This window comes from Ruditapes philippinarum, unplaced genomic scaffold, assembly GCF_026571515.1.
Source record: "Ruditapes philippinarum isolate M1 unplaced genomic scaffold, ASM2657151v2 ctg5681_1_1_1_1, whole genome shotgun sequence".
NCBI lineage: Eukaryota > Metazoa > Mollusca > Bivalvia > Venerida > Veneridae > Ruditapes > Ruditapes philippinarum.
In genome coordinates, this window is record NW_026856544.1 from 28,984 (window position 1) to 54,573 (window position 25,590).

The window sequence follows — 25,590 nt, forward strand, 5'->3', positions numbered from 1 at the left end:
AATTGCATTAAGAAGCCATGTTTAGGCATAATGTTAAAACAGTGGAAAATAGTGATTCTATTTGTGAAGCTAGTTTCAAAGGTGCCTTTACTGCATAAGCAAATCTTGAGTATACAATTCTGTTGTCACTACTTTTAAATTGACCCTCATTTAACAAAAAAAACAATTGTCAAAAATTTAATGCATTTTCAGAAAAGAATAGAAAATGACTACAAATTAATCAGGGGAAACAGAAGGAAAACATTTATATTTTTGCATTTCCTACAAAAACCTACTATTCATAATGGTGGGTTTACTTCTTGGCAGTGTGTAAAAATCTGAAAAAAAATCACAATGATAAACGCAATGTTACCAATGGATCAATCTGTCCAATTTGATGGGAAAATTTTGAACAGGAAAAGTCTAAAAAATGGATCTTTTTTGTTACCATTACATTCACATGGGTGCAAGTTGAAAATTTGGAAAAACCTGAAAAATGTAATTCATAATCATTTTCCCTTTATAATCTAATGGTAAAACATGATGAAATTTGTCACAAAAAACCTGAACTTCAGGCATATGCCTGAAAACTTGCACCCATGCATTCAGATAATTCATTTACATGGTCTGATCACCATTATTGAGCCTGGTCAGACTGTATGGATATAAAGATTGGCCTGGCTCTATACTATTGATAAAGGTGAATTTTTTGTTTTAGTTCAGGCAGGATATGGACTTAATTAGTCCAATAAAATATTTTCAGCTTTGCTCAAGGTAATGTCTGACAGATTTTCCAGTTTATTCCTGATAGCCTACAACATCATGGCTACAAAACATTTGGCTTAAAATGACATCTATTCCTGGCAAAGCTATATAGAAAATAATCTTGATATAAAACAAATAATAATTATTGCAGAAATGACACCAATTTAAGCGCTATTTCTAGAAATAACAACATTTATTTCCACATTTATTAAAAATCAAAATTTAACAATAAATAGCCCTACAATACTGAGGAAGCATAGCTGAATAAAATCTATAAGTACAAAAAAAATCCACCACATAGAAGGATGAAAAAAAAAATTGATTCCCGCTTCTAAATGACATTTCCTAAATGAGCTATAATAAAAGATATATAACTGCTAAAAGCTCATTGACTAGTTTTGATTGGATTGTAATACCGTAATATGGTTGTATTAATTATTCAATTGAGCACAGCAAAGGTGGTTTTGTACACAACATTGCGCAGGTGAATACCAAAGTCACGCCCTCAAAGCATTACAAAATTTAGGAAACAAAATAAAAATCCAATTAATAATTATCTACTACACAAACTTTTCTATCAAAAATAAACAGAAACTCCTTGAAAAAGAGGGGTTTAACCCCTCGAAACATTGGAGATAGAAAAGTTTGTGTAGTAGATAATTAAAAATAAAAATTGTTGACTGTGGGTGCTGTTCTGCAGCAAATGGGTAACATATATATAACTTACAGGCAGACGTTTTATTCCCACCAGGTGGCGCTTTGACAGACTTGGAAGAGAGATCCTCGTTGCTAGCAGTTGCTGTGACAGAAGATTCATAGTCAGTGAGATCTTGATCAGGCCCCCCCTTCACAAACATTGATTTGGGGCGTGGTTTCGGTTTGCTTTTTGGTTTAGGCCCCTCCTCTTCTTCCTCCTTCTTAACCAAATATTGTTTGAAAATTTGTTCCCGACGAGCCTTCTCATCTGATTTTCTACGATCTGCCTCCTCCTGTTTAGCCCTATAACAGTACATAACAAAAACATATTGAAACTTGACAAAACCCTATTGTTATAATCAAACATTTAAGAGTTTGGCCAAAATTGCCAAAGAAAACCCCCAAAAAACCAACTTTTACACCTTGCCGATTTTGAATACGAAAGTGAAATTCTAGTCAACTTAAATCTAAAATCAAAATCATAGTTTACAATGCATTACTACATTCTAGTATCACTTCTCCCTTCATAACATTATTCTCTTTATTTTTTCTTGAAAGAAGATTTCACTTTTCCCTAATTTTCCTGTCTGCTAGCATTTTTATCTGAATTTTCTAACTCATAACCTAGAATAGGAATAATGAACTTCACATTATTACAATACATAACTTAAAGGAATTATACCATAATATGCTATATTTAACATTTTTGACATTTTAAAATCAATAAACATATATGTCGGACAACTTTACCTCTCAGCTTCACGTTTCTTTAACATTTCCATTTCAATCCTTTGTTTCTTTCTCTCCTGTTCTTCCTGTCGTTTTTGTCTCATTCTTTCTATCTTCTCTTTCTTTTTCAACATTTCCTCTTCTACACTCTGAAATATAGGGTTTAGAAAATATATATTAATAAGTCTGCTGTGATTTCAAATTCAACAGCTTGGTGTGAAAGGGTCTTAATTCCTTCTTTATCTAATATGAGTTACAGCCCTTTCGCACCAAGCCCTCGTTAACAAGAACTGTATTATGCCCATTTCAACACATTTTGTGTCATATCTTGGCAGTCAGCCCAACTAACTAGCTTTGCTGACTAAACCGTTATTGACAATTTCTCTGCCAGGGACCAACCACTAATACCATATGATTTCTGAATCAGCAGTGAGGGTCAAATGACCCTTTAAGTCTCAATGTCCGAGATAAACTGTCACAAAGTGATTTCATTTTACCATCAGATAGCTGACAGCTTCAGCACATGAAATAAGTTCTTAGTCATTGGACAGTCAAGTGCTCTTCTTTATGTTAAGAATTTTCATCCTATCTTTAACAGAAAGGCAAAAATACAATTTATCCTATCTTTAACAGAAAGGAAAAGAAATAGAGGATATTTGTTTACTTCAGTGTAAGATCGGAATATATTTCACCAAGTGAGCACAAAAAGGTATATTTCACGAGTGGCGCAGGATCGAGTGAAATATGAACTTTTGGTGTTCAAGAGGTGAAATATATTTCGATCTTACACTAAACTAAACAAATTTTCTTTTTATTGCAAAGAAACGTTTAATAAGACATTTTAACCTAGTACTTAATGAAAAGCGTGCCAAATAATAATACAAAGAGACGTCATTTATGACGTTACACCATTAAGTTGGTTTCCAGTATTGTGCACGCTGGTAAATCACTGAGACAATGTTACAGGCTTGAATTAAAAAAAGTGAAAATTATCAAATTGATAATTTCACTATTTCAAACAGTGAAATTATCAGTTTTTAACTCACTGATATATTTCTATAAACCACCGAAAAGCATGTAATAAACTTTTACCCTATCTTTTAGGAATGGCGAAGATATTTAAACCTATCTTTTAAAGAATGGCAAAAAAACTTTTACTTAATCTTTTACATAATGGCAAGTAATGGTAAGAATACATAAATTGTCTTACTTGATTCAAAGATGTTTCATCTTGTCCTATCACAAACCCGACTGAGGTATCCTGCTGGGCAATCTTACTGTCTTCTGTTGTCATTGAACTACTTGGTTCAGACTGAAATGAGGCTTCTTCTTGTGGAGGTTTACGGGTCTGCTCTGTCACGTCTTTGTCTGTGTTTACTACTGCCGGAGACTCGTATCGATTTGTACTGGTTTCAGTTTTTTGTGAATGTTCAGTTGTTACACTATCACTATCTATTTGAGTTTTAGCACTAGGTTGAGACGTTATTATGGTTTCAGACTTATTTATAGAACTATCATGTATCACATTGTCTGTTTGTCTATTTAGAATATCCGTAGGCACAGTCGAGTGTTGAGTTTGTTGAGGAATTTGTGATCCAGTCTGGGACAGTAGTTGTTGCTGTAGAAAAGCTTGCTGGTTTCCGGTATTGAATGGTAAAGGTTGGGAACCAGGAGGTGTATATTGTAGATTTTGGTGAGCAGAAGTTGTGTAGGTACCAGTGAGGTTAGGAGGAAATGTCTGGAACTGTGTGTGGGTGGGAGAAGCATAAATGGCTGAATAAGGCTGGGATTGAGGAGAAATAATTGGTTGTGGAGGGAACTGTTGCCCTGGATACATGCTTGCTGCTCCTGGGTACACCTGTGGAGGACTGTGTTGATAAGGAGAAGGGATTGGTTGATGCATGTGTCCAATTGGTTGCTGTGTGGTGGGACCCATGATATAACTACCATACTGCTGTGCTGTGGGCGGGATACCAGGTTGATTTGATCCAGGTATGAAGTGACTTGGAGTTCCGTACACAGGACCGGCTGGGCCGGCAACCGATGCTGGATTCTGCATCATAAACGGCTGACCTTGAGTCTGCTGGTACCCTGTTTGTCTTGGTAATGTCTGAGACTGATAATTACCAATCTGTTGCTCACTATCATAATCTGGTACAATCTGCCTTGGTTCTGAAGAACTTCGACCTTGGGAATGTGTGGGGTGAGCACTCCTTGACCTTTCATCATGGACCTTTGCCCTTTCTGGCATTATTTTCTGTCTAACATCCAGAGCAGTTGGAGGGGACTTTGACCTTGACCTTTGGTCAATGTCTCTGGAAGTTTGTTCAGGTTTCTTCTGTTTCAAAGATAGCCTTTGAATTTCCCCTTGTAAGTCTGATAGGCTTTGGTTCAGTTTATCAAGAGAATGGTTGTACTCATCGTATGACTCGCCCTTTTCTGCTCGGTTACCAGAATCTCTCCTACCTTCCCGATCTACTGAGGAACTACGTCTATCTATCACAGATTGACCAACATCTTGTTGTTGCAAAGAATTCTGAGCTACTGGTCTTTCAACAGAGGCACTCCTTCTGTCATAACCTGGCTGAGACATATGTCGATCGTCAATACTACGTCCATCAATGACCGGCTGCTGTACTGAGTTCTGAATTAAAGACCTTTCGACACTTTGCCTATCATAACCATGTCTTGGACTTACTTCACTATTAACAGGCTTTTGATCATTCTGAACACTAACTCTTTCAACAGACGTACTTCTACGATCAAACACAGGCCTTCTTATAACTGGTCCTTCAGATTCCAGCTCATCTACATAGTCACCATTAGGAGACAAATGTCCTTCTGGGTATTCACTTTCATTTTGTGCTTCATATCTCCCATTTGAGGTTGTATCACCATCGTTAAACCATTTCATTCTGACATTTTCAATAGTCTGCTGTAGATCGTCTCTGGACACCGGACGTGGGTTTTTCAGGTGAGCTGGAGATTTTACAGGTGAGGACGATGATGACAATGAAGATGTTGTTGATGATGTCATACTTGACTCGGTGATTGTTGATAAAGGTAATGAAGGGTCCGAGTTGATCATTCTGGATGGCAGAATAATATTGCCAGTATTATCAGGAACAACGTTACTGTCATCTTTCGGTTTAGCTACAACATGTAAGAAAGCAGCTTTACCTAATCTTTGTCTCATTTTTTGTTGTTGAATTTCTTGGGTATGTTTTTTTCTTTGGATAGCTTTCCGCTTTTCTTCTAATTTCATTTTAATTTTTAGAAGTTCTGTGCTTGCTGCATCAGAAGTTGCATCCCCACTGGTGGACGCTTGGGTGGCTTGACCCACACTTGAATCAGCATTTTGCTGCCAGGTTCTCTGGTTAGAGGCTGTACCAAGGGTCATTTTTAATTCTTGTTGCTTTTTATGAAAACTATCTTTCAGTGACGGTCTTTGACCATCCTCCTGCCCATGCTGCATGTATACAAATCCTGAATTATCGACATTTCCAAACTGTTTCATTTGTTTTATTTGGGCAAAATTGGTTTCATTACCTTTTCTACCCTTATCAAAGTCTTTCAAAGTTCTTGACATAATAACTGGCTTCTGTATAATAAATCTCCCAGGGTCTGAAAAATCATTTTCATTTTTTCTAAGATTGTCATTATTATTGTTAACTTTATTTTCCGTTTCTTGTGTTTTATGATCAAAGTGTATTTTGTGAGATTCATGGTCAGAATACTCCCCAGAACTTTTACTGCTGGCAACGCTACCCTCCCTTGAAAGACGACGCGGAGTCAGATTAAAGTCGTCAATTATCGGAATCCCAGCGGCCCTGGCAGCTTCCGGTGTTTTAATATGGTCTACTATATAACTTTCCGCAACAGTTACATCACTCCTATGTGTTAAAATTTCCTCATCGTCATTAACGATACCTGTCATCGGAGAAAACATTGACAAACTTTGATCGTCAATAACACTTTTACGTAAAGTGTCAAAAAGGTCATTATCTGGCACAGGGGTAATAGTTTCTGTACTTTCATCACACATTGCAGATCTATCAATAACCGCAAAATGAGGATCAATTTGTACTACTTTTTTCACTTTAGATGCAGATGGTGTTTCATCTCTTTCTTCTGCTTTAGTGTGATTATTTATTTTCTCTTTAGCCGGTTTTAGTCGAGCAGGCATAAGAGGCTCAAGGTTACCTTCCACTGGTATAATATGTACATTTTCATTATAATCACCCCTTGGGGAATGAAATGCAGACTCATAGTCATGTGACTGGTTCTCGCCGGTACTAGGAACACAAAATTCTGCACCGGAATTAACACTTGCTAGATCCAAATGTTCGGGAAACGGAGTTTTTTGTTTATTTGGAAATGGTGTTCCCTTTTTATTTTGAAGACTAAAATTTATCACATTTTCGTCATGACTTTCTGTTGCCTCAAACTGAGATCGTTCTGTGTTTAATCGTGGCGACGTGTCAAGGTCACCAAGATCTATGCTTCCACTAGAGAAGCTTGCGTTCATATCAGAGTCTATGCTCACATTAGACAGTAGGTTACTGCTAGCTTTGCTGGGCTCCGCCCCATCTTTTCCACTGAAAACAAAAACAACAAATGTACAACATCAGTTTATGCTCCCAACATTACTGTAAAGTAAAAGTAGCGTAATTTGTCTATAATCTTTATTGTAACAATTTTATGTAATACTGGTCTATTATTACTGTAAAATCAGGAAACTTTGCAACAATTTAGATTTCATTAATTACACAAATTTTGAATGTTTTCTTTTTCTTTTTTTCCTTTCTGAAAATAAATGTTGGATAAGTATCATATAAAATTTTACAGAATTGTTATTCACAAAAACATATTAAACTTTTGTTCATATAAATTTTATTGTGCATTACCTACACATTTATTTCATAGTGTCGCAAAAATTGCACAGGTATGTGATAAGTCCATAAGGAAAGACAATTCATGTAAGACTGTAATATAGACGTAGTTGTAGATATTGACCTGCAGGTGGCAACAGATTTTACTCATGCTAACAGTGCAGACAAAGATCACATTGCATGGATCATGATCTGCAGGGTTTACTACTCGAGAAGCAAAAAATATTTTCAGAATGACTCGTCCTGCAGGACGAGTAGTTTCTAAATTCAATGTGCAGGCAACATTGTTTCTACTTGTCCTACATCAAATTCTCTTAATTTCTACTCGTATTTACCAGCAGGAGAGTGGAATTTTCAATCTCTGCAGTCAGTATAAATTTTGAAATGTTCCCTTTAAAATGAAGAATGGTTTTGTCCAGATGGATAAGTCTATTTAAGATTGTAACAAAAAGGAAAATAATCAGTTGTAGTTTATTGATTAAAATCTGTAGGAGTGATTTCCCTTGGCTGTTTTATTAGTTAGTCATGCTTGTAATTGTTCCCGCCGTTTTCTGAGTTGTCATCAGTTTTTGGTAGAAGGCAGACATGTTTTTCAGTTGTTTATAGTTAGTTATTACTTCTTAAAAAGGATTGTGGATTTTGGATTGAGGTTGGTGAAGTTTTATATTGGTTGCTTACTTTGTTTAAGTGAGTTACAAATGAGCTGTGTATCTGAAGTTTATTAAAATAAGATATTCATGTATATTGTACATGATTTGTTTACAATGCATCTGATAATGGCAGCAAATTTAAAGTTAAGATCTATTTGCAGTAATTAATATAAATCACTGTCATTCTCTATTGTGCACATGTTTAATTACAGTATGTTGCAGTAACATCACAAGATTGAGAGGATTTTTGTATGAGTGTCATTTGAGTCCAATCCACAATTGGTATGTATAATTGTACATGTCATATTATTGTTTTTACTATTTTATAAGTTTACAATATTTCATTTAATAGGCCACTAGATTGAATTATTAAATATTGAATATAATGCAGAAAACTGTACATGGAATGTTCATTCATTAATATTAAAGTAATTAATTGATGTAATGGTTTAATGACTGTTATATTGGCTATTTGATGTGAGATGTATGTTATAATTATGCTATGACTTAAATTGTATATATTGTGTTGTGTTAGTGATCTCAGTATGTACATGTATGTAGTATTGCTATATTTGTTTGTTTCAGGGCTTGATCTTCTTGATACTGATTATATATTGATTGGTGCTTAAACAAGTGCTTGATGTGAAGTTGTGATGTGACTAACCTCTTGGGTTAAATCTACTTGAAGTTTTATATTAATATACAGTAAATTCCGCTTATAACGAACTCACTGGGACATTCAAAACCTGTTCCTTATATCCGGAGTTCCTTGTAAGCATATAGCGAATTAGTTCCTTGTATCAGGAGTTTTTATAGCGAACAGATTTACATAAAACAAACGGATTGTTTACCATTGTCCGCCATTTTTGAAGAGCATTTGATTAAGAAATAGAAATATTCGTCATTTATTTATATTTTAGACACAATACCCAAGAGCGTACATTTTGGAACTTGAAAATCATTGCTATTTCAGTTTTAGTTTTACTCTTTATCTCAATTTCACATAAAATATAATTTTTTGTTTCTAAACTCTTTTTGTTTTCTTTCCATGATTGAGAATAAACAAGATTTTCAATTTTTCCTTCCTTTTATATTGAATATCTTCTATTATAATTTATGGGTGACTTTTACTAATGTAAGGTATAGATTTCTTTTCATTTAAATCAAGCGTACTTTGCAGTTTGCAATGGATCATGCTTGCAAGCATGCATGATTATGTTGAAAACCGATTATAAATTATTATAATTATTTTACTCGAGCAAAACTATTGAAGAAAATAAATAAATAACCATTTTATCTTGGTGAAAAGAGTCCATGAATAAAATATCCTAAATAGAAAACTATACAAATTCATTTGAATAGATGTATTGAAGTACATACAACGATAAACGGTTCATTCGCCCGAGTTTTAATCCGTGCGAATGAAAACGAAAGTTGAAAATGCGGGATCTATTTATGGATAGCTAATATTTTGGAGTTTGTTATAAAAGTGTAATTTTCTGTACTATTAGCTAAATTGGGACTAAGAAATGAGTTCCTTATAAGCGATAATTCCTTATAACCGTGTTCGCTATAACCGTATTTTTATATTAAATAAAGAAGGGCAAAATTCGGGCCAAAATAAATTGTTCCCTATAACAGAAGTTCGCTATAACCGTGTTCGCTATAAGTGAAGTTTACTGTAGTAATATACTGAGATCATACACTGAAGGACATTTCAATTAAAAGTATTGAACGAACTCAGGCTCGTTGATAATTTATACCTTTACATCTTTAAGGGCATAATTTTAACAAAGGTAACAAGATATTAAGTGTGACAAGGGTTAACAATGAAAGTATTTATACACTGCATAATGTTAAAATTATACAACAAATATTATAAGACATATACCTTTTATCTGGCCATGCTACGACAGACTGTCTGGGAACACTTGGGGAAAATTTGAGGTCATGTGTTGTTAGAGAACCTGTCCTGTGAACACCTGGTCTGGAATCTGTTAACATGAATATTATAATCTTATGATATACAACAAATGACTGAATCTCAATAAAAGCTTGCTACATGTACAATTGCATTTTGATCTGAGTTTTGCAGTTTGTTAAAACTGGTTTCATATCAACAAGTCATTTAAAGACATCTTTGTTCATGTATAATAATTAACAAACAGTTAATACTCTCTACAAATGCATGAGTTCTTCTAAATATACATTTTGGAATTTTTGTTTATCTGAAGTAAATTATATCATTATACCTCACCTATAATAGTTATTTATACCTCACCTGGAATAACATTGTACCTTACCTTGAGTAAAATAATCCTTACCTTGAAATATTATTGTACCTTACCTTAAATATTTTTATTTCCTTGAACATTATATTACACTTTACCTTGAATTTTATATTAAACCTTACCTTGAATACTATGATCTTCATCATGAAATTGAGCATGATGATGTTGTTGTCTTTTATGTAATAGAGGAGCATGTTTGGCGACAGGTGTTGTTGGACTCATCTTATGAATTTCTGTACTACTGCTCGATCGTAACTCCGAGTCACCTTTTAATCGCTGGAAACTCTGCTTCGTTACTTGACTAATTGGTACATTAGGAACTTTTGCCGCCGTACTCAAATGAAGTTGTCCTTTAAATATGAAGACGGTAGTGTACATTTCGAATTCTTTCTTTAGATAATAAATTGTTTTAATGAATGTCTACTACATTCATTTTTAATCTTACTGAATGATTTTTTAAAATATAAACAAATATTTCTGTAATAAACATCAGGTTACATGGACAACTAAAGTAGAAGATTATTTTCTAATGACATTTGATACAAATGTTATAATTTTATACTATGTGAACAACTGTACTCATAAATAACAACAAGAGCGATCAGTAATCACATGTGTCGCCTCATGATGGCCAATTTTATGTTGGGCCAAGTTTTGTGACAGACAGACAGACAGACGGACAGTGCACAACTAGACTTGGTACTGATCATTCCTGTAAAGTTTGGATAAAATTGCACCAGTAGTTTATGAGGAGTAGTCCGAACAAGCTTTTGTGTATCTGGCAACACACAGAAAAAAACACCTTTTTATCAAAGGGCCATAACTCGGCCAAAAATCGTTCAACCGAAAAACCCATGCAATATGCGCAAGGACTTGAGTTACAGATCAATCCTATAAAGTTTCATTGAAATTGCATTAGTGGTATAAGAGAAGTAGTCCGGACAAACTTTAAAAATAAAAATTATTAAAGGGCCATAACTCTGCCAAAAATCATTGAACCGGAAAATGCTGACAATACGCACAACTAGACTTGGTACTGATCATTCCTGTAAAGTTTGGATGAAATTGCACCAGTAGTTTATGAGGAGTAGTCCGGACAAGTTTTGTGACGGACAGACGGACAGACAGACGACGGAGAAGTGATCCCTTTATGTCGCCACTACTCCGTAGAGGTGACACAAAAATGCAATAAAAATTAAAATCCTTCTGGGGCCTTGTGGAAGGACTCGGACTTCAGGACTGATAGGTCATATTGAGGACACTGCTAATTTCCTTGAGGACAAATTACACTACTAGTTCACTTCACCAAGGTGTAAATAGATATATGAGAGGGTGGCATAATTCCAGCCACCATAATGTGTGGTGACATAAATGCAGTGAATTACTTCCAAGGGAAATTGATGGATAGATTAAAGTAGCCCTAAGACCTGGGATAAAAGCGTTTAAGTTAGTCGACATGTCACATGCAGGAAACCTAGATGATAAAATCTTGCATAAAAATAGCAGGTGAGCAATCCATTAGTGAAAGTCCCCACTCCTCAGTGAACACCAGAGTTGATGAGGATGTGACCTGTGTGACTATCTACTGTTGCTGTAAATATCTATGTTTTAAACAAAGTCCTTTCAGTGTACCTACCATCACTGTGTTCAGCATTTTGTGAGAATCCTCCTCCAGTTACTATGGGCAACGTCTTAATCTCGAACCAGTAGAACAGCTCAGATATCATCATTATTATGTTTAGTTTGATAGTTTGTTGTGTGTATAGAAGATCCTCGTAACTGAAGTGCCATGTTTTATGTGGTAGATGGCGCTCACAGAATGATCTTATCAGGCGTAGGTTGTATAGTGAGTCAGCAATACCAACGTTAGACTTTAAACACACGTCTAGATAAAACAGGAAACAAATATAAAATAGCATAACTTATCATAACTAAAAAATCATCAATGATAAATTAAGAAGCTTACAGATATGTTACATTTGTGCTCAAATTGAAAAATTAATAATGGCATTTACAATGAAAAGTTAAGTCAAATATAACTTAAAAGTCGCACTGAGATATGCTTTTATGTAACAAAAAACATAGATAAAAACATATTATTACAGTCATTCAATATGAATTTTCTAAAAAAAAAAAGTTTGTTAAGTTTTTATTTTCCTTATTATGGTTGTAACAAAGTTTCACTACAAATTCTGTGTGTACATCTCAAAAAACAAAGATAAACAGAACATTTAAAATATGTATTCATATTCATTAACAATAACACAGCCCCATCCAAAATAGTTCTCTTTCTGGGCCATGGTAATCAATTTAGATAAAACATACATGTATATTTATTCAATTTTTTTTTTTTTTTTCGATTTTATTTTTTTCTTTTATCGAGTTTTTCAGATTTATTTTATGGGAAAAGGGCCAAAACATAAAGGCCTATGATCTGCAGTTTAGATAGTTGGTAGGCGGCCCTGAAACAGAACATTCTTTCTTAAGGCTAAATAATTACCATCAATTTTCAGTATATTAGGACAATAAAAGCTGATGAGGGAGGCAACAGAACAGCCGTCACTCATATCATCAACGAGACTCTCCATTATTGGTACTGATATTGAATCCTGTGTCTTACTGCTGATGATTCTAACCTGTTAGTAATAAAGTGAACATTTAGTTAAGGCCATCATTTAAAACCAAAAAAACAACACAAGTACAAGAGCTGTCGGACAGCATGCTCGACTATTCTCAGTGCTTGATAAAATGATAGTATAAATGCAATAGAATTTGCTTAGTTCAAAAAGGGCTATTCAGCCTATTGTCAAAATTCCTGTTAGAGTTCGAGGCCTCATATTACACACTTATATATACAAGCCTATGAAGTTTCAACTCATTTCCTTCAATAGTTTTGTGATATAAACTTGCACGCAAATCTTTACCAAAGTGTGATGCCGACGCCTGGGTGAGTAGCATAGCTCTCCCTATTCTTAGAAAAGACAAGCTAAAAATGTTTTCTACACCAGAACATTTATTATAATCTTAACAATGTTTTCTATAGAAACCCTTCTTTAGACCAACCCGCTCTTACGACCAATTTTTGTAAGAACAAAATTTTTTGTTCTTTATGCTGGTTACCTGATCCAGAATGTGGACAACCAGACCTTGCTTATCCACTATTAAAACCATCAGTTTCAGTCCAAATTCTTGGTTTTATTCTTTATTTGACCACACTTATGTTACTACTGATATTAAAGTCATTATTAAATGACTAAACCAGACCATGGTAAAAAATTTTACAAGCAATGATAAGAATATCCACAATTGAGACCTACCTAAAATTAAGACCACATTGGTCCAGTCCTGTTGATGGTCTTAATGGTTTTTACTGTATCTACATTTCTAAAAACAAATTCAGAATAAATTAGTTTACTTTCTTGCAGACAAACAAGTACCTTTTGACTGGTTTCACCTCCTTCTATCACAGTTGACTCTAGATTTTTCTGGACTGTGACACACACTTTATTCACCCAGAACAAAATGGCGTCCTCAGTGTCAGATGGAAGCTCACTGGAAGCATTGAATGTTGCAAACCTGCGCACAGTCTGTGTCACTCTTTCTATGCTGATTATCTCCCTTGAGAAAGCTGTCATTAATGCATCTATCAGAGCCAGATGGGCTTTCTGTAGGTAAATGATAAGACATCTTAAGTTTTTGTTATTTGAATATAAAATTTTTTACAATTTATTTTCCTACTAGTACAAGAATATATAATCCACATTATAAGTTATACATCTACATTTTCCAATCAAACAATTTCCCCGCTGCTTTTTAATGATATATTTAAATCTCTGCAATATAGATAAAATTCAGCAAATGTCGGAAAATGGCAAACAAACGGTAAAATTATTGATGATTAAAAAAAAAATAGCTATGACTAGATAAAACAAAATGTACTTTCACCATTAACCCACTGGAACTTAAAGTGATCAGCCTTAGTCACCAATATAGAGCCAGGCTAGCAAACATGTTGACCAGGTGGTTTAAGTTTAGTATTTTCATATTGAAATCTCTTAAAACTTTGAAATCAAAACTGATAAAATCTTTTACTCAAATTTATCAGGTTCAGGGTTAAGACGTGCGACCAAATTGGGATAAAGGGCCATTTGTATTGTTACTTTCTTATGTTTAATAGAGGGCCATTGGCCACTTCCTCTATTGTTATGAAATGAACTCTATTGTTCTCTTTTGTTCTGTTTACAGTTAGAATGCCCCCTATCCATTTTTCAGTAGTGTTAACAGACAGGACCAACTATCTATATTGGGAAATAAACTTTCATTACAGTTAGTATATCTGTTACTTTAAAATGTTTACCAATTTAAATGGTGCAGACTGCATAAGTATTGTTTCTGTAACATCGACCGAGTCCGAACCCACTGCATAGATACCTTTTCTTGATAATACCTGAATAATGCTCCAATGTCCTGGAATATATATATAAATTGTATCACTTATTCTATAGCAAATTTTTATTATTTTTTATGGAATAGCATTTTAATGCTTATATTCTAATTGTTATATACATGTAAAGGCAAATAACTGATTAAAATCAATAAAGCTTATCTTTTAGTGACTACCTTCCTTTTACACTTAAAGTTGTTACAAAAATTGTTGTACAGGGGTACAAAGGCAAGACAGATAGGTGACTGTTGAATGGAGTTAGTTAAAATCTTTTGTCTTTACATTATTTTGTTTGGTATAGTTTTGCATTTATACTTTTTTATGAAAAGGGAAACATTGCCAAAGGAAGATACACTTAACGAAACTTATAAGTACTCCGACCAATTTTTTTATTATATTGTGTTAGAATTAATATAACTAGTCTAAGTCGATCCTGTATAAACTTTAATCATAGTATCATCATTTTATAATAGTAAATGCATTCATGCAGTCGGAAAGTAGAGTCAGTACACATTTTCAACATTGATTTGGTATATATTTTAAAAACCGGAGTTTTCCTGCAAGTTTGAAATCGGAGTACTTATAAGTTTCGTTAAGTGTATAATACCATACCATGAGAATTTTGGCAGAAAGCACATGCTGAATAAAACAATAAAATAAATATCTGAATATGTAATACCTGTCCATTGTGATGCATTTTCTCCAAACATTGTCCGACAGGCCTGACAGTATAGTTCACTTGTGGCCAACAAGTTCGCTAGACGTGGCTTGATCTGCCAGGATCCCTGAAACAATAAATACAAATATATTCTTCCATCTTCATACAAATAATGAAATGAAGTAAATATTATATAGTAAGAAGTAACTATCAAGGCTGGCAGTTTGCCCAGGCCTTATACTATTCGTAGCTGAATTTTTGGGTTTTCCATATAATATTGAAATTCCCTTTAACTTTGAATGGACTGTTCCAAATTCAAAGCTGGACAAGTCCATTATACAATTTCAGTGAAGACAGGTTAATTCTATATGTCAAACATAAAGTTCATATTCATGTTTTGAAGTACTGTGCTGTAACAGTATCATGTCTTAGCCAGATGCTTCGCCATAACCCCATGTGACTTATGATCTGGATCATAAAATGCCTTCAATGCCTTTGAATAACCAGGAGCACAATTATTAGTCGACCATTAATAATTCATCAAGTAGCATTCAATTAATAGATTTGTATATCTGCATCTGCAGATATTGGAGTAGCAAGAAGATAGTCAGAAGGTTATTACAGATTAAAATCGAGAACTTTGCCATTCCTCCATTTCTTTTTAGTCTAAAGACATCTCACATTTATGGCAAAGTTACATTAAATAGTTTATGGTAATACAGACCTGGAACTGAATGATCTACACATAAGGCTGAATGGCTATATATAACTGGATCACAGATAGGAAGCAAAATATCAGTAACATATTAATATGCCCAGTCTGAGGAAAAGCAGGAAAATCTATCTATAACCACTGACCATTTGCCAAACTGGCCTTAAACTGTTCAATACTGTCTTCATCAGTGATGATGATCCTTAAAGTACTAAAACATTAAATATCAAAGATTTCAGTCAATAATTAGTTCCTATGAGAATTAACAAAGTTGGAGGACAGCGTGTTCAACTAATCTCAGTGTTACATGGTAAAACAAGACCCTTGGGTAATGTAGAATTTTCTAAATTCAAAAAGGGCCATATTTCTATGTTGAGTTATGGGCCTATTTGGCTCTCAGATAAGTGTGTGAAGTTTCAATTCATTCCCTTCAGTAGTTTTGCAGATACTTTCTTGCATGCAAATTTTTACCAAAATGTGATGCCCTTGTCTGGACGAGTACTGTGAGTACAATAGCTTTTCCTTTTCTTTGAATATTCAAGCTTAAAAATGTACAACATGAATACAGTTGGGCTTTATTAGAGTTTAACATATAGGACATCTAAATAATTATGTTTAGGTAAAGAGAATACAGTATAAAGATTAATATCTCACTTCTGATGTACTGTAGAAAGGATCGTGAAATTCTGTTGGCACTTTGTCCTTGTATGCCTTGCATAGTATCCACGACAGAGATGCTTTAGCTTTCGCCTGAAAAAAATAAACAATAACAGTTATAGCTGTATCACTGTTTCCCTGAGAGTGAAGTATGAAAGTAAATTTTGAAAGTGAAGTATGAACGTGAAGTATGAAAGTGAAGTAACGAAACATCCAAAGCTCCTGGTATTATATCACTTTGCCTAAAAAAAAGTGAATATAGAAAATTACTGGAATACATCATGTATCACTTTCACATGAATAAAAGTAAAAGACAAAGCTACCAGGATATCATTTTTCCCTGAGAATAAAGTACTTGTACAAATGTTAATCAACTTAATATATTTTAGTCATACATGACAATATTATTTCACAATGATATTTTTAAGCTTTTATTCTTGTGATATTTAAAGGCTCATTATGCCCCAGAAAAGTTTTTATTTCTATTTCTCAATTTTTTTTATTTTTCGAAAGTTACTCATTGGCCAATTACCTGAACCATCTTTTTTTCTGTTTTTTTTTTTTTGGCAATTACACAATCATGTAATATTGTTTCTATCTTCTACAAGATGCAGAGAAAACATATATAGATATTATAGCTTGTTATGGGAATTCAATACAAATACCCGACACCTTCATTTTTTAAATAGTTTAAAGTGATACCAACATTGTCGGTTAACGTCATGTAATTATAGAACTTTTCTGATGGAGAAACCTTACATGGGCCATTAATTGTGCATTATACTGTATCAAGTGAGAGCAAATTGTTTCTGTAGATCAGCACTTTTAACCAATCAACCGTGTCCTGATTCATGTAACTCTAATGTGTACTATAAGATCTTTCTGTCATTTATTATAAATGTAGAAATTTTAGCCAGGCATGTCTGTACATGATACAAGCTGACTTTACTCTGCCGCAGCTACCTTTATTATAGTATCATATATGTACAGCAGGATGCCTCTAGATTCATGCTAATTTTGAAAATGTTTTTAAAGGTAAAATTTTGTGAAGTGAACAAAGCAAATAATTTACAAATTGCAAATTTAGGCAATTACAATCCATTTTAACTCATCAAAAGAGGTAAAAATATGCAAAAAATTTAGCCCTTACTGCATTAGTTAAATATATGCTTTTGAGTGGATTACAGATTTATCCCTGAAAATTATATTTGATAATTTCATAGTGAAAACTATCGAAATATAATTTCACACTTTTCAATGAATAGATTACTTTTTCAGATTTTTTAATTATATGGTGATAAATACAGCAAAATTAGTAACACAATCAATCAATCAATCAATCAATCAATCACACATATCATGTAAATTATAAATAATAACCCTAATCTTGAATCTTTTTACTTTTCTTTAAATCATAGTACATATTTCTTAAGTTTAACTTTCATGAAATATTTTGGCTCATCTGGATGCATGCACCTTTAAACTGGTAATGGACTGGTCCAAATTCAAAGTAGGACAGGTCCATTTCACAAATTCAGTGGGGGTAAAAAATTAAAATTGTCAACCTTTTGAACTGAAGTACTACTATGATAGTCCTAGAGATAATATTTATAGTAGAACACTTGGTTGTACTAACAAAATAATGATAATGTTTACATAAGACATCAGTGTTTACATTCGTTCACATTTAAAAACTAATTTACTATTCTACATTTGGTCATATCAGAGACCTTTGTAATCAAATTACATAACCCTAAGTGAGTTAAAATAGGATATACATGTACATGTAATTATTAAGCATTTAAGTCACTTAATCCCAACAACATCTTATTAAAACACTCACTCTATATCAACAAAGTTTTGCCAAATTATTTCTTACAAAATAGCATGTATATTATATCTGTTTAAATGTTTCTACTTTATATAAATCTGAAAAGATTAAAATGGATCATTCATAAACTACTAAGTATCATAAAAAGGCTGGCACCCTTTATTTTACATAATAACTAGAAAGAAAAATCATCCGCATTTTTCATACAATTGCAATTCATGAACTTTGCACAACTGATACTATATCTATCATTAACTGGAATCCCTATAGTGATCAAGTCATTGTCACCAGTATAGACCCATGGCAGCCTACATGTAGACAACCCTACAGTCTGACCAGGCTCTGTACTGTTGATACAGTAATTTTTATATTGATGTATTGAAATCCATTAAACTGTTCGAAATTCAAAGCTTGGGGCAAATTAATTATTCAAATGCAGCAAGTCTAACCTGTGTACCAATTATGCTCTTTGTAAATTATGACACAATCTGTCACATTTCAGCAAAAAATATAAAGACAGCGCTAATTTTAAGCCTTTAACCGCCAATTATCTAGAGTCTATCAAAAATGTACTTACAATGTTCTTGTTCTTTTTGTATTGTGTCTAACAATGAGTAAAAATCAACTAAACATTAAGTAAGCTGTCCATAAAATTAACAAGTTTGAATTAGCATGTTGGAAATTCTTACACACAATTTTGGAAAACTATGATTTTCATAATCAGGATTTATATGAATAATTTAATGACCTTGTTTGTACTGAGCAATGGGCACACTCTGCCTTCATTTTGAATGTGTCCAAGAGCTTCCAATTTTCCCTTTAGATGAGCCCTTGCCACCAGATTAGATCAATGCCAGCAGGCACTTATGTGTAATCTGTACATGCTGTAGCTAGGCTTAATACTGTTTTTAACTTAATTTTTGTATATTGTTATAAAAATCCCTTAAAATTTAAATGAACCGTTTCAACCTAAAAGCCAGGCAAGTCCTTTATACGAAGTCAGCAGTTAGATTAGCTAGCAGTAAAAACTAATCACAGTACATAAATATACGGGCTCGCATTACCGTATACGGGCTTGCATTACCGTATACTGCTGGAAGAGATACATTACAGACCATGAATGATCAGTTGGAACTAGTCGCACAGGTAAATTCAGCAGCCCCCAGCAGGTCAAACTATTGCAACTTACAGGTTATTATGTCCCTTTTTTTTACATAAAAAACATTTATAAACATGTCTTGTCATCTCAACAAAAATGTCTATGAATTGAAAGGCTTTATTTTCTCATAAAAGTTATACCACCAACCAAAATTTATATGTATTTATACAATATCATGTATAATTTCTGTCAACAAATTTCATTTATAAAGATTAATTAATAATTGACACTTGCAAAAAACCAACAACAAGAAATAATTAACAAAACATGCATTTAATGCATTAGGATAAATTTCATCAATTACACAAAAGTGCAAAAATCAATTCACTCTCGATATATAGCCATGTAATTACATTAATTCGTAAACCTGTCTATATGATCAAAGTTTTGTACTGATATGACTCATCTTGTAACATAATACAGTATTGTTACTGAACGTTTATTTACTGAAGGAAACAGTTATCATTTCTTTTTGTGAATAATATGACCAATAAGAAATATTCAAACAAATATATCCATTATGCATCACAACCCCATCATGATCAACTAGATCTATATAGTTAATTGATTGCCATAGACCAAAGTATTTTCTACAGATCTGTTGTATTGAAATCCTTTGGAAAATGTAAAGTTGTAAACATTAAGAATCGTTCATGTAATGTCACTGTCCCTACTCCAAAAGATTAAGTCAGCATATTTTGCTTTTTTTTAAAAATAACTATTATTTTTAATTCATTTTATTAAGTCATTTATAAAACATTTATTAGGTTATTAATTTGAAGACATAATGGTAGATAGGTAGCTCCGAGTAGATAGAGATACATGCAGTTCAAGCTAGATACACATGTATTTAACTCGAAACACTTTACCAATTACTGATAAAATCTTTTTACAGATTATGTTGCAATGTTGCAATTGGTAACAAAATACCTACAGTACTGTCTGTAGTGCTTCAAATAGGCTCCAACATACATTCATTACTGTACAGAAATGGGGACTAGAAACCCATACAGATTGTGATACATGGAAACAACAGCTATTGCAGTGAGCTTCAACTTTACTACAGTAAACTGCCTATGCAAAATTATCTATATCATATCTCATAGGCTATAATTTTCTTCTATATATTTTAAAAGGTTGTGGAAAACGCTTTTAAATGCTAATAGTTTACTTGAGCAGTAAACTTGAAATGCAACTTCAACATTTTATACTTTTATTTATATCATAACCAAATCTGAACTAATTAACCAGTTTACATTGTTTACTGTGAATGCAGCATTTCATGACAAAATTTCACCCTGCAAAATGTATGGGTTGTTTATCTTGCTAGTACTGTGAATGTGATGTTCAGACTTGTTTGACAAGCTGCTGAGAACATTTAACTAGAAAGACCTTACCATCTACTAACAAAATTCAATGTTGTCATTCAGACAATTTAACTGCCACAAATGCATTTTGGGAAACCTTAGCTTAAGCCTTAAGGTCTTCAGTGTACCCATTTATATATTATGACATGATTTGAATGCTGAAGACAGACTCGTAGGGAAGGTCCACAAATAATCGTGCCAGGTATCTGACATGCTCATATAAATTCATTGAGCACGCTGTAAAGTAAAGTGAGGCATATGCTGATAAAATAATATATAATCATTGTCTATTGATAAGCCAAGTATCAAAATATAAAAAACTTTATTTGAAAATATAAACAGCCATTTTTTTCCCTATATAAGTGGTACCCAATAAGGGACCCATTCACAATCACCAAAGGACCTTCACAATTTTCAGACTGGGTCCAACGGACCCGTTCACAATTCTGATGAAATTTCACAATTTCGATTAATTAAGCCTTTAATAATGTAATATTTCCTCTCTTCGCATAATGATGCTAAAATTTTGCCTGTGGTGCTTTGTTTTTCTTAAAAAGCATTTAGCCGATCATGATTTCTGTTGCATTCACCTTTAAATTGTCGTATTATTTAAATATGAAACTTCAAGGGACGAATCAATACCAGGGCTTTTTTTCACAAGTTGGGGAAGCAGCCCCGCCCTTAATTTTGGGGAAAAATTACATGGTATATTTGCAAAAGGGGAAGAAAAAACTTGATGTAAATTCAATATTTGGGGAAAACTGCATGATTTTAAAGAAATTTTCTTTGGGGAAGCAGCCCTAAACCGGCCCCTGTAATAGAGGGTAAAAAGGCCCTGAATACCGAAACAAGCGTCTGGCAATTTCTGTAAACATCTTTCAAAATGTATCGTAACAGTAAAGCTTTAGACTTTAAGTACTTTTAAGTCAGTTAAATTATATGCTATTACTGCTTAATAAGATATTCACAATCTTAAGTAAAAATTCACAATTTGTTAAGAAACAACGCTTTTTTTTACAATTTTTATGGTACCGGACCCATTCACAATTCGGGAAAAAATCGCTGATAAACTACCTGATAATTTCAGATAGGTGAAAATATACACCCATTTGTCACCATGTGGCCAAAATGTTTGATCATGTGAGTACAAGATTGACCTCTGGTTCATTTAAATATGCGTGGACAGTTACGAAAACCATGCCATGTCCTTTTATGAAAATACTTTTTTTTAAAAATAATTATCCAAAGGTGATTTGCTGACTTATGTTCTACTACTTTATTTAAGTACTGTAAAATAAAAAAAAAAAAAAAAATTAAAATGAAATCTTGAGTATTGAAATCATGCCATGTCAATAAAGATGTTCTAAATACTCAAAGAGGTTTCTGTGTTACATCATAAGGGGTCTCGTGTAACTCCTAATTGTCATGGTCCGCATCAGCTGGTTTAATTGATGTTTCGCAGTATGATATGCAATTTTATTGAAAGAATTTACATTTCAATAATTTAGGTTCTTCTTAACCTTGATACTCTTATTTCATGCTTAAGCTGCTAATAGTTTTATATGTTTTTATTTTCAGAACTGTTATATGTTAGTAAATATGTTTTATGCCTTTGTTATTGTCGGTAAATAGCTTATTAGCTAATGTTTCTTGTAATATGTAAACCAACTTAAAATAAAGTTTCTTGTATCTTGTATCTTGCAAACAGATCCCTTGGCTTTATTAAAAGAAATGTCATTACTAAAAATGAGAAAGGTGAAAGAACTAGCATACAAGTCCCTGGTCCGCCCACAGGTTGAATATGCCTCAACTATTTGGTCTCCTTACACTAAAACCAATATTGACAAAGTTGAGATGATCCAGAGACGTGCAATAAGATGGGTTAAAAGGGATTACTCCCCTTACTCTAGTGTCACAGCCATGCAGGAAGAACTGGGCTGGCGATCCCTTGAACATCGCAGATTGGACTGTAGACTGATAATGTTTTATAAGATATACCATAACCTAGTTGCAATTAATCTCCCAACTTATGTTCAAACCCCACATAGATTAACCAGACATATGCATCCCTTATCCCTACGCCAAATACAGGTATCCTCCGACTACCATAAGTACTCTTTCTTCCCTCATAGCATTATACTATGGAATAAACTTCCTAGTAACATTGCCACCCTGCCCAACCTGAGTCAGTTCAAACAGGCAGTGGTGGGTTTGCAGTACTAGTCTTACTCCCAGTGTTTTAAAACTATTTTATCTCTTATCATCTTGTTTTACTATTAACATTTTAACCATGACTAGAATACATTTTCAGTCTCACCTTCCAAGCATGTCAATGTTTGGACTTTTCTTTTTTAACTTTTCTTTTCACCTTTTACTAATAATCCGACGTGCACTAAATCCCTGCCTTTAACACTCGTAAGAGGGGTTGGCAGTATCCAGAGATAGAAAGATAGATTGTATCGGATGATGAATATCGATGATATATTGATATCGCAAAATCAATGACAGCCATAAAATCAATGCAAAATTGTCTTAGACAAGTTTCAATGACAATACTGAAAACTATTTTCATTCTAATTTACCTTGTATGTATCATATTCATCCATAGGTATGATCTCGATAACTTCACTATCCAAGTCATCCATGTTTGAACTTTGCCAGGAACCCTTGTTCACCTGACAAGATTTTAGAAGATTACAAAACGAAGCCACCTTTTTCTCCTTCTCTCAGTCCCACTATAACAATGACAGATGAACTGCCAATGTTGAATTTTATTAGAACTTTATGCAAGAAAAAAAAAGAAAAAAAAATGAATAGAAAATTTATGCAAAAGTCATGTTTACTATTTGTGGACCGATTGTCTCATGGAACAAATGAAATCAATCCGTAAACTAAGTGAAAAAGTGAGTTAAGGATTTATTGTCTGAAAAGTTGCTTGTGTATTACTCAAAATACGAGAAAAAATGTGTATTTTAGTCATTTTACAGCTATTCATCAACAATTCTTCCATTTCCTGTTGCGCATGCGCACATACTGAAACGGTGTTACAGTAACGATAACATAACCGTACTTACGTTGGTGGAGGCTATCGGACATCCCTTTCCTGGAGTAAGGCGGAGTTTACTATTATAAGGGTTTTTTTAAGCGCGAACGTTAAAGAGCGTCTGAGTGAAAGCTGCTATAGAGAATGGAAAGGGACGTAAATATGCGAAATGTACTTTTAATTCTCCATCAGTTTTTATTAAAAAAAAAGAAAATTAATTAGATCTACGTTGAATTGAATCAAAATAAATCAGTCAAAGCAACTTATAGCATCACGAAACAATATGTGCGTGTCTCTATATAATAACGCTAATAATTGTGAAATTGTATACTTTTATTATAGTTGCTTTGTATATTTATGCACTTACAAAACACATTATGATATGACTATTATTAAGTGAATTTATATAAATTGTCGACATTTGAGGTGAAGGCAAACCATTTTTTTAAAAAGTTCAACCAATTACACCAATAAATAGTTTGTCTTGGTTAAAATAAAGTCGACAACCCGTGTATGGAGGTCACCTGCCCCAGCACCTGAATAAAGTGCAATCTAAACTTGAGATGTACATGCTTCCGAATGTTTCACCATGAATAAGTAATTGTAGGTAATCAATTACACCCCTAACGCATGTTACCTGTAATTATTAAACATGAAAAACAGTTCGCCCATAATCTGATAGAGCACTATATCAATGACGACAACCAATATAGAGAATTCCAAAATAACCACGGCAATTTGCGATGATTGCACTTGTTTGTATACCCTTCCCATTTCCATTCTGTCCAGTCTTGCGTAAGGATTTTTCAGAAAATCATGCATTACTGTTCTTTATATTAAATAAGAAATATGTATCAATGTAATCATGTTCGCGCGTTTTCAATCCACTAGGATTCTACAGGGGCTTTGCCTGGATCGTCCTGGGCTCTGCCTGGGTCAACCTAGGCTCTTCCAGCGTCATCCGAGAGCGACACATTATTATATGACTATTATTAAGTTGTCGACATTTGAGGTGAAGGCAAACCATTTTTTTTAAAGGGTTCAACCAATTACACCAATTAATAGTTTGTCTTTGGTAAAATAAAGACGCGACAACCCGTGTATGGAGGTCACCTGTCCAGCACCTGAATAAAGTGCAATCTGAACTTGAGATGTACATGCTTCCGAATGTATCACCAATAATAAGTAATTGTAGGTAATCAATTACACCCCTAACGCATGTTACCTGTAATTATTATACCTGAAAAACAGTTCGCCCATAATCTGATAGAGTATATATCAATGTCGACAACCAATATATGGAGGTTCACCTTTTTATACCCTTATACGATCATATATAGTGTATAGCCTACCGGGTTAGACTGTAAACTGAATGGTGTATCCCTAGAAAAGTGCATTGTTAAATGCCAATTCTGACAGCCGGTATCTGGATGTAGACAAGTTTTAATGTCTGAAATGTAAAATCATGTACTTTACTTGTATATTTAACTCCATTATTTCTATTACGTGTATAGCCATTATATGAACATTTTTTTTTTACAAATAATGCAAGTTTATAGGAATAGTGATCTTCTGATTCATAAATGAGGTTATGAAAACAGTGACAATTATGTTAACAACCAATATACGGATGTAAGGTCTGCGGGTTTAAAAATTTTAAAATCTACATGTATATACATTTACTTTACAATCTTCTGGTATAACATGTTCTTAAGGT

At 33.5% G+C, this 25,590-nt stretch overlaps 1 protein-coding gene and 1 long non-coding RNA gene across 7 annotated transcripts in view; one reads left to right on the top strand and one right to left on the bottom strand.

Moving 5' to 3' along the window:
- The window catches only part of LOC132746924 (calmodulin-regulated spectrin-associated protein 1-like), a 42,609-nt gene extending 18,763 nt beyond the window's left edge, over nt 1-23,846 (bottom strand). For 3 of the 6 annotated variants that reach the window (XR_009628052.1, XM_060736207.1, XM_060736205.1), the window contains exons 1-13: nt 23,413-23,846; nt 16,471-16,566; nt 15,126-15,231; nt 14,360-14,469; nt 13,440-13,667; nt 12,503-12,638; nt 11,639-11,887; nt 10,125-10,352; nt 9,603-9,705; nt 3,380-6,767; nt 2,191-2,318; nt 1,472-1,743; nt 276-317 (exon numbers count right to left, since the gene is read on the bottom strand). Coding sequence is in view for 4 of the 6 variants with exons in the window: in XM_060736207.1 (XP_060592190.1) it covers nt 276-317; nt 1,472-1,743; nt 2,191-2,318; nt 3,380-6,767; nt 9,603-9,705; nt 10,125-10,352; nt 11,639-11,887; nt 12,503-12,638; nt 13,440-13,667; nt 14,360-14,469; nt 15,126-15,231; nt 16,471-16,566; nt 23,413-23,475 (5,149 nt within the window). In the remaining 2 variants the exon portion in view is untranslated. The remainder of the gene's footprint in view (nt 1-275; nt 318-1,471; nt 1,744-2,190; nt 2,319-3,379; nt 6,768-9,602; nt 9,706-10,124; nt 10,353-11,638; nt 11,888-12,502; nt 12,639-13,439; nt 13,668-14,359; nt 14,470-15,125; nt 15,232-16,470; nt 16,567-23,412) is intronic. The other 3 variants (XR_009628053.1, XM_060736208.1, XM_060736206.1) reach the window with 1 other exon arrangement.
- Nucleotides 7,422-8,409, top strand: LOC132746925 (uncharacterized). The gene is made up of 3 exons (XR_009628054.1): nt 7,422-7,710; nt 7,924-7,993; nt 8,297-8,409. It is a non-coding gene; the product is annotated as an uncharacterized LOC132746925 (long non-coding RNA).
- Nucleotides 23,847-25,590: the final 1,744 nt, after the last annotated feature.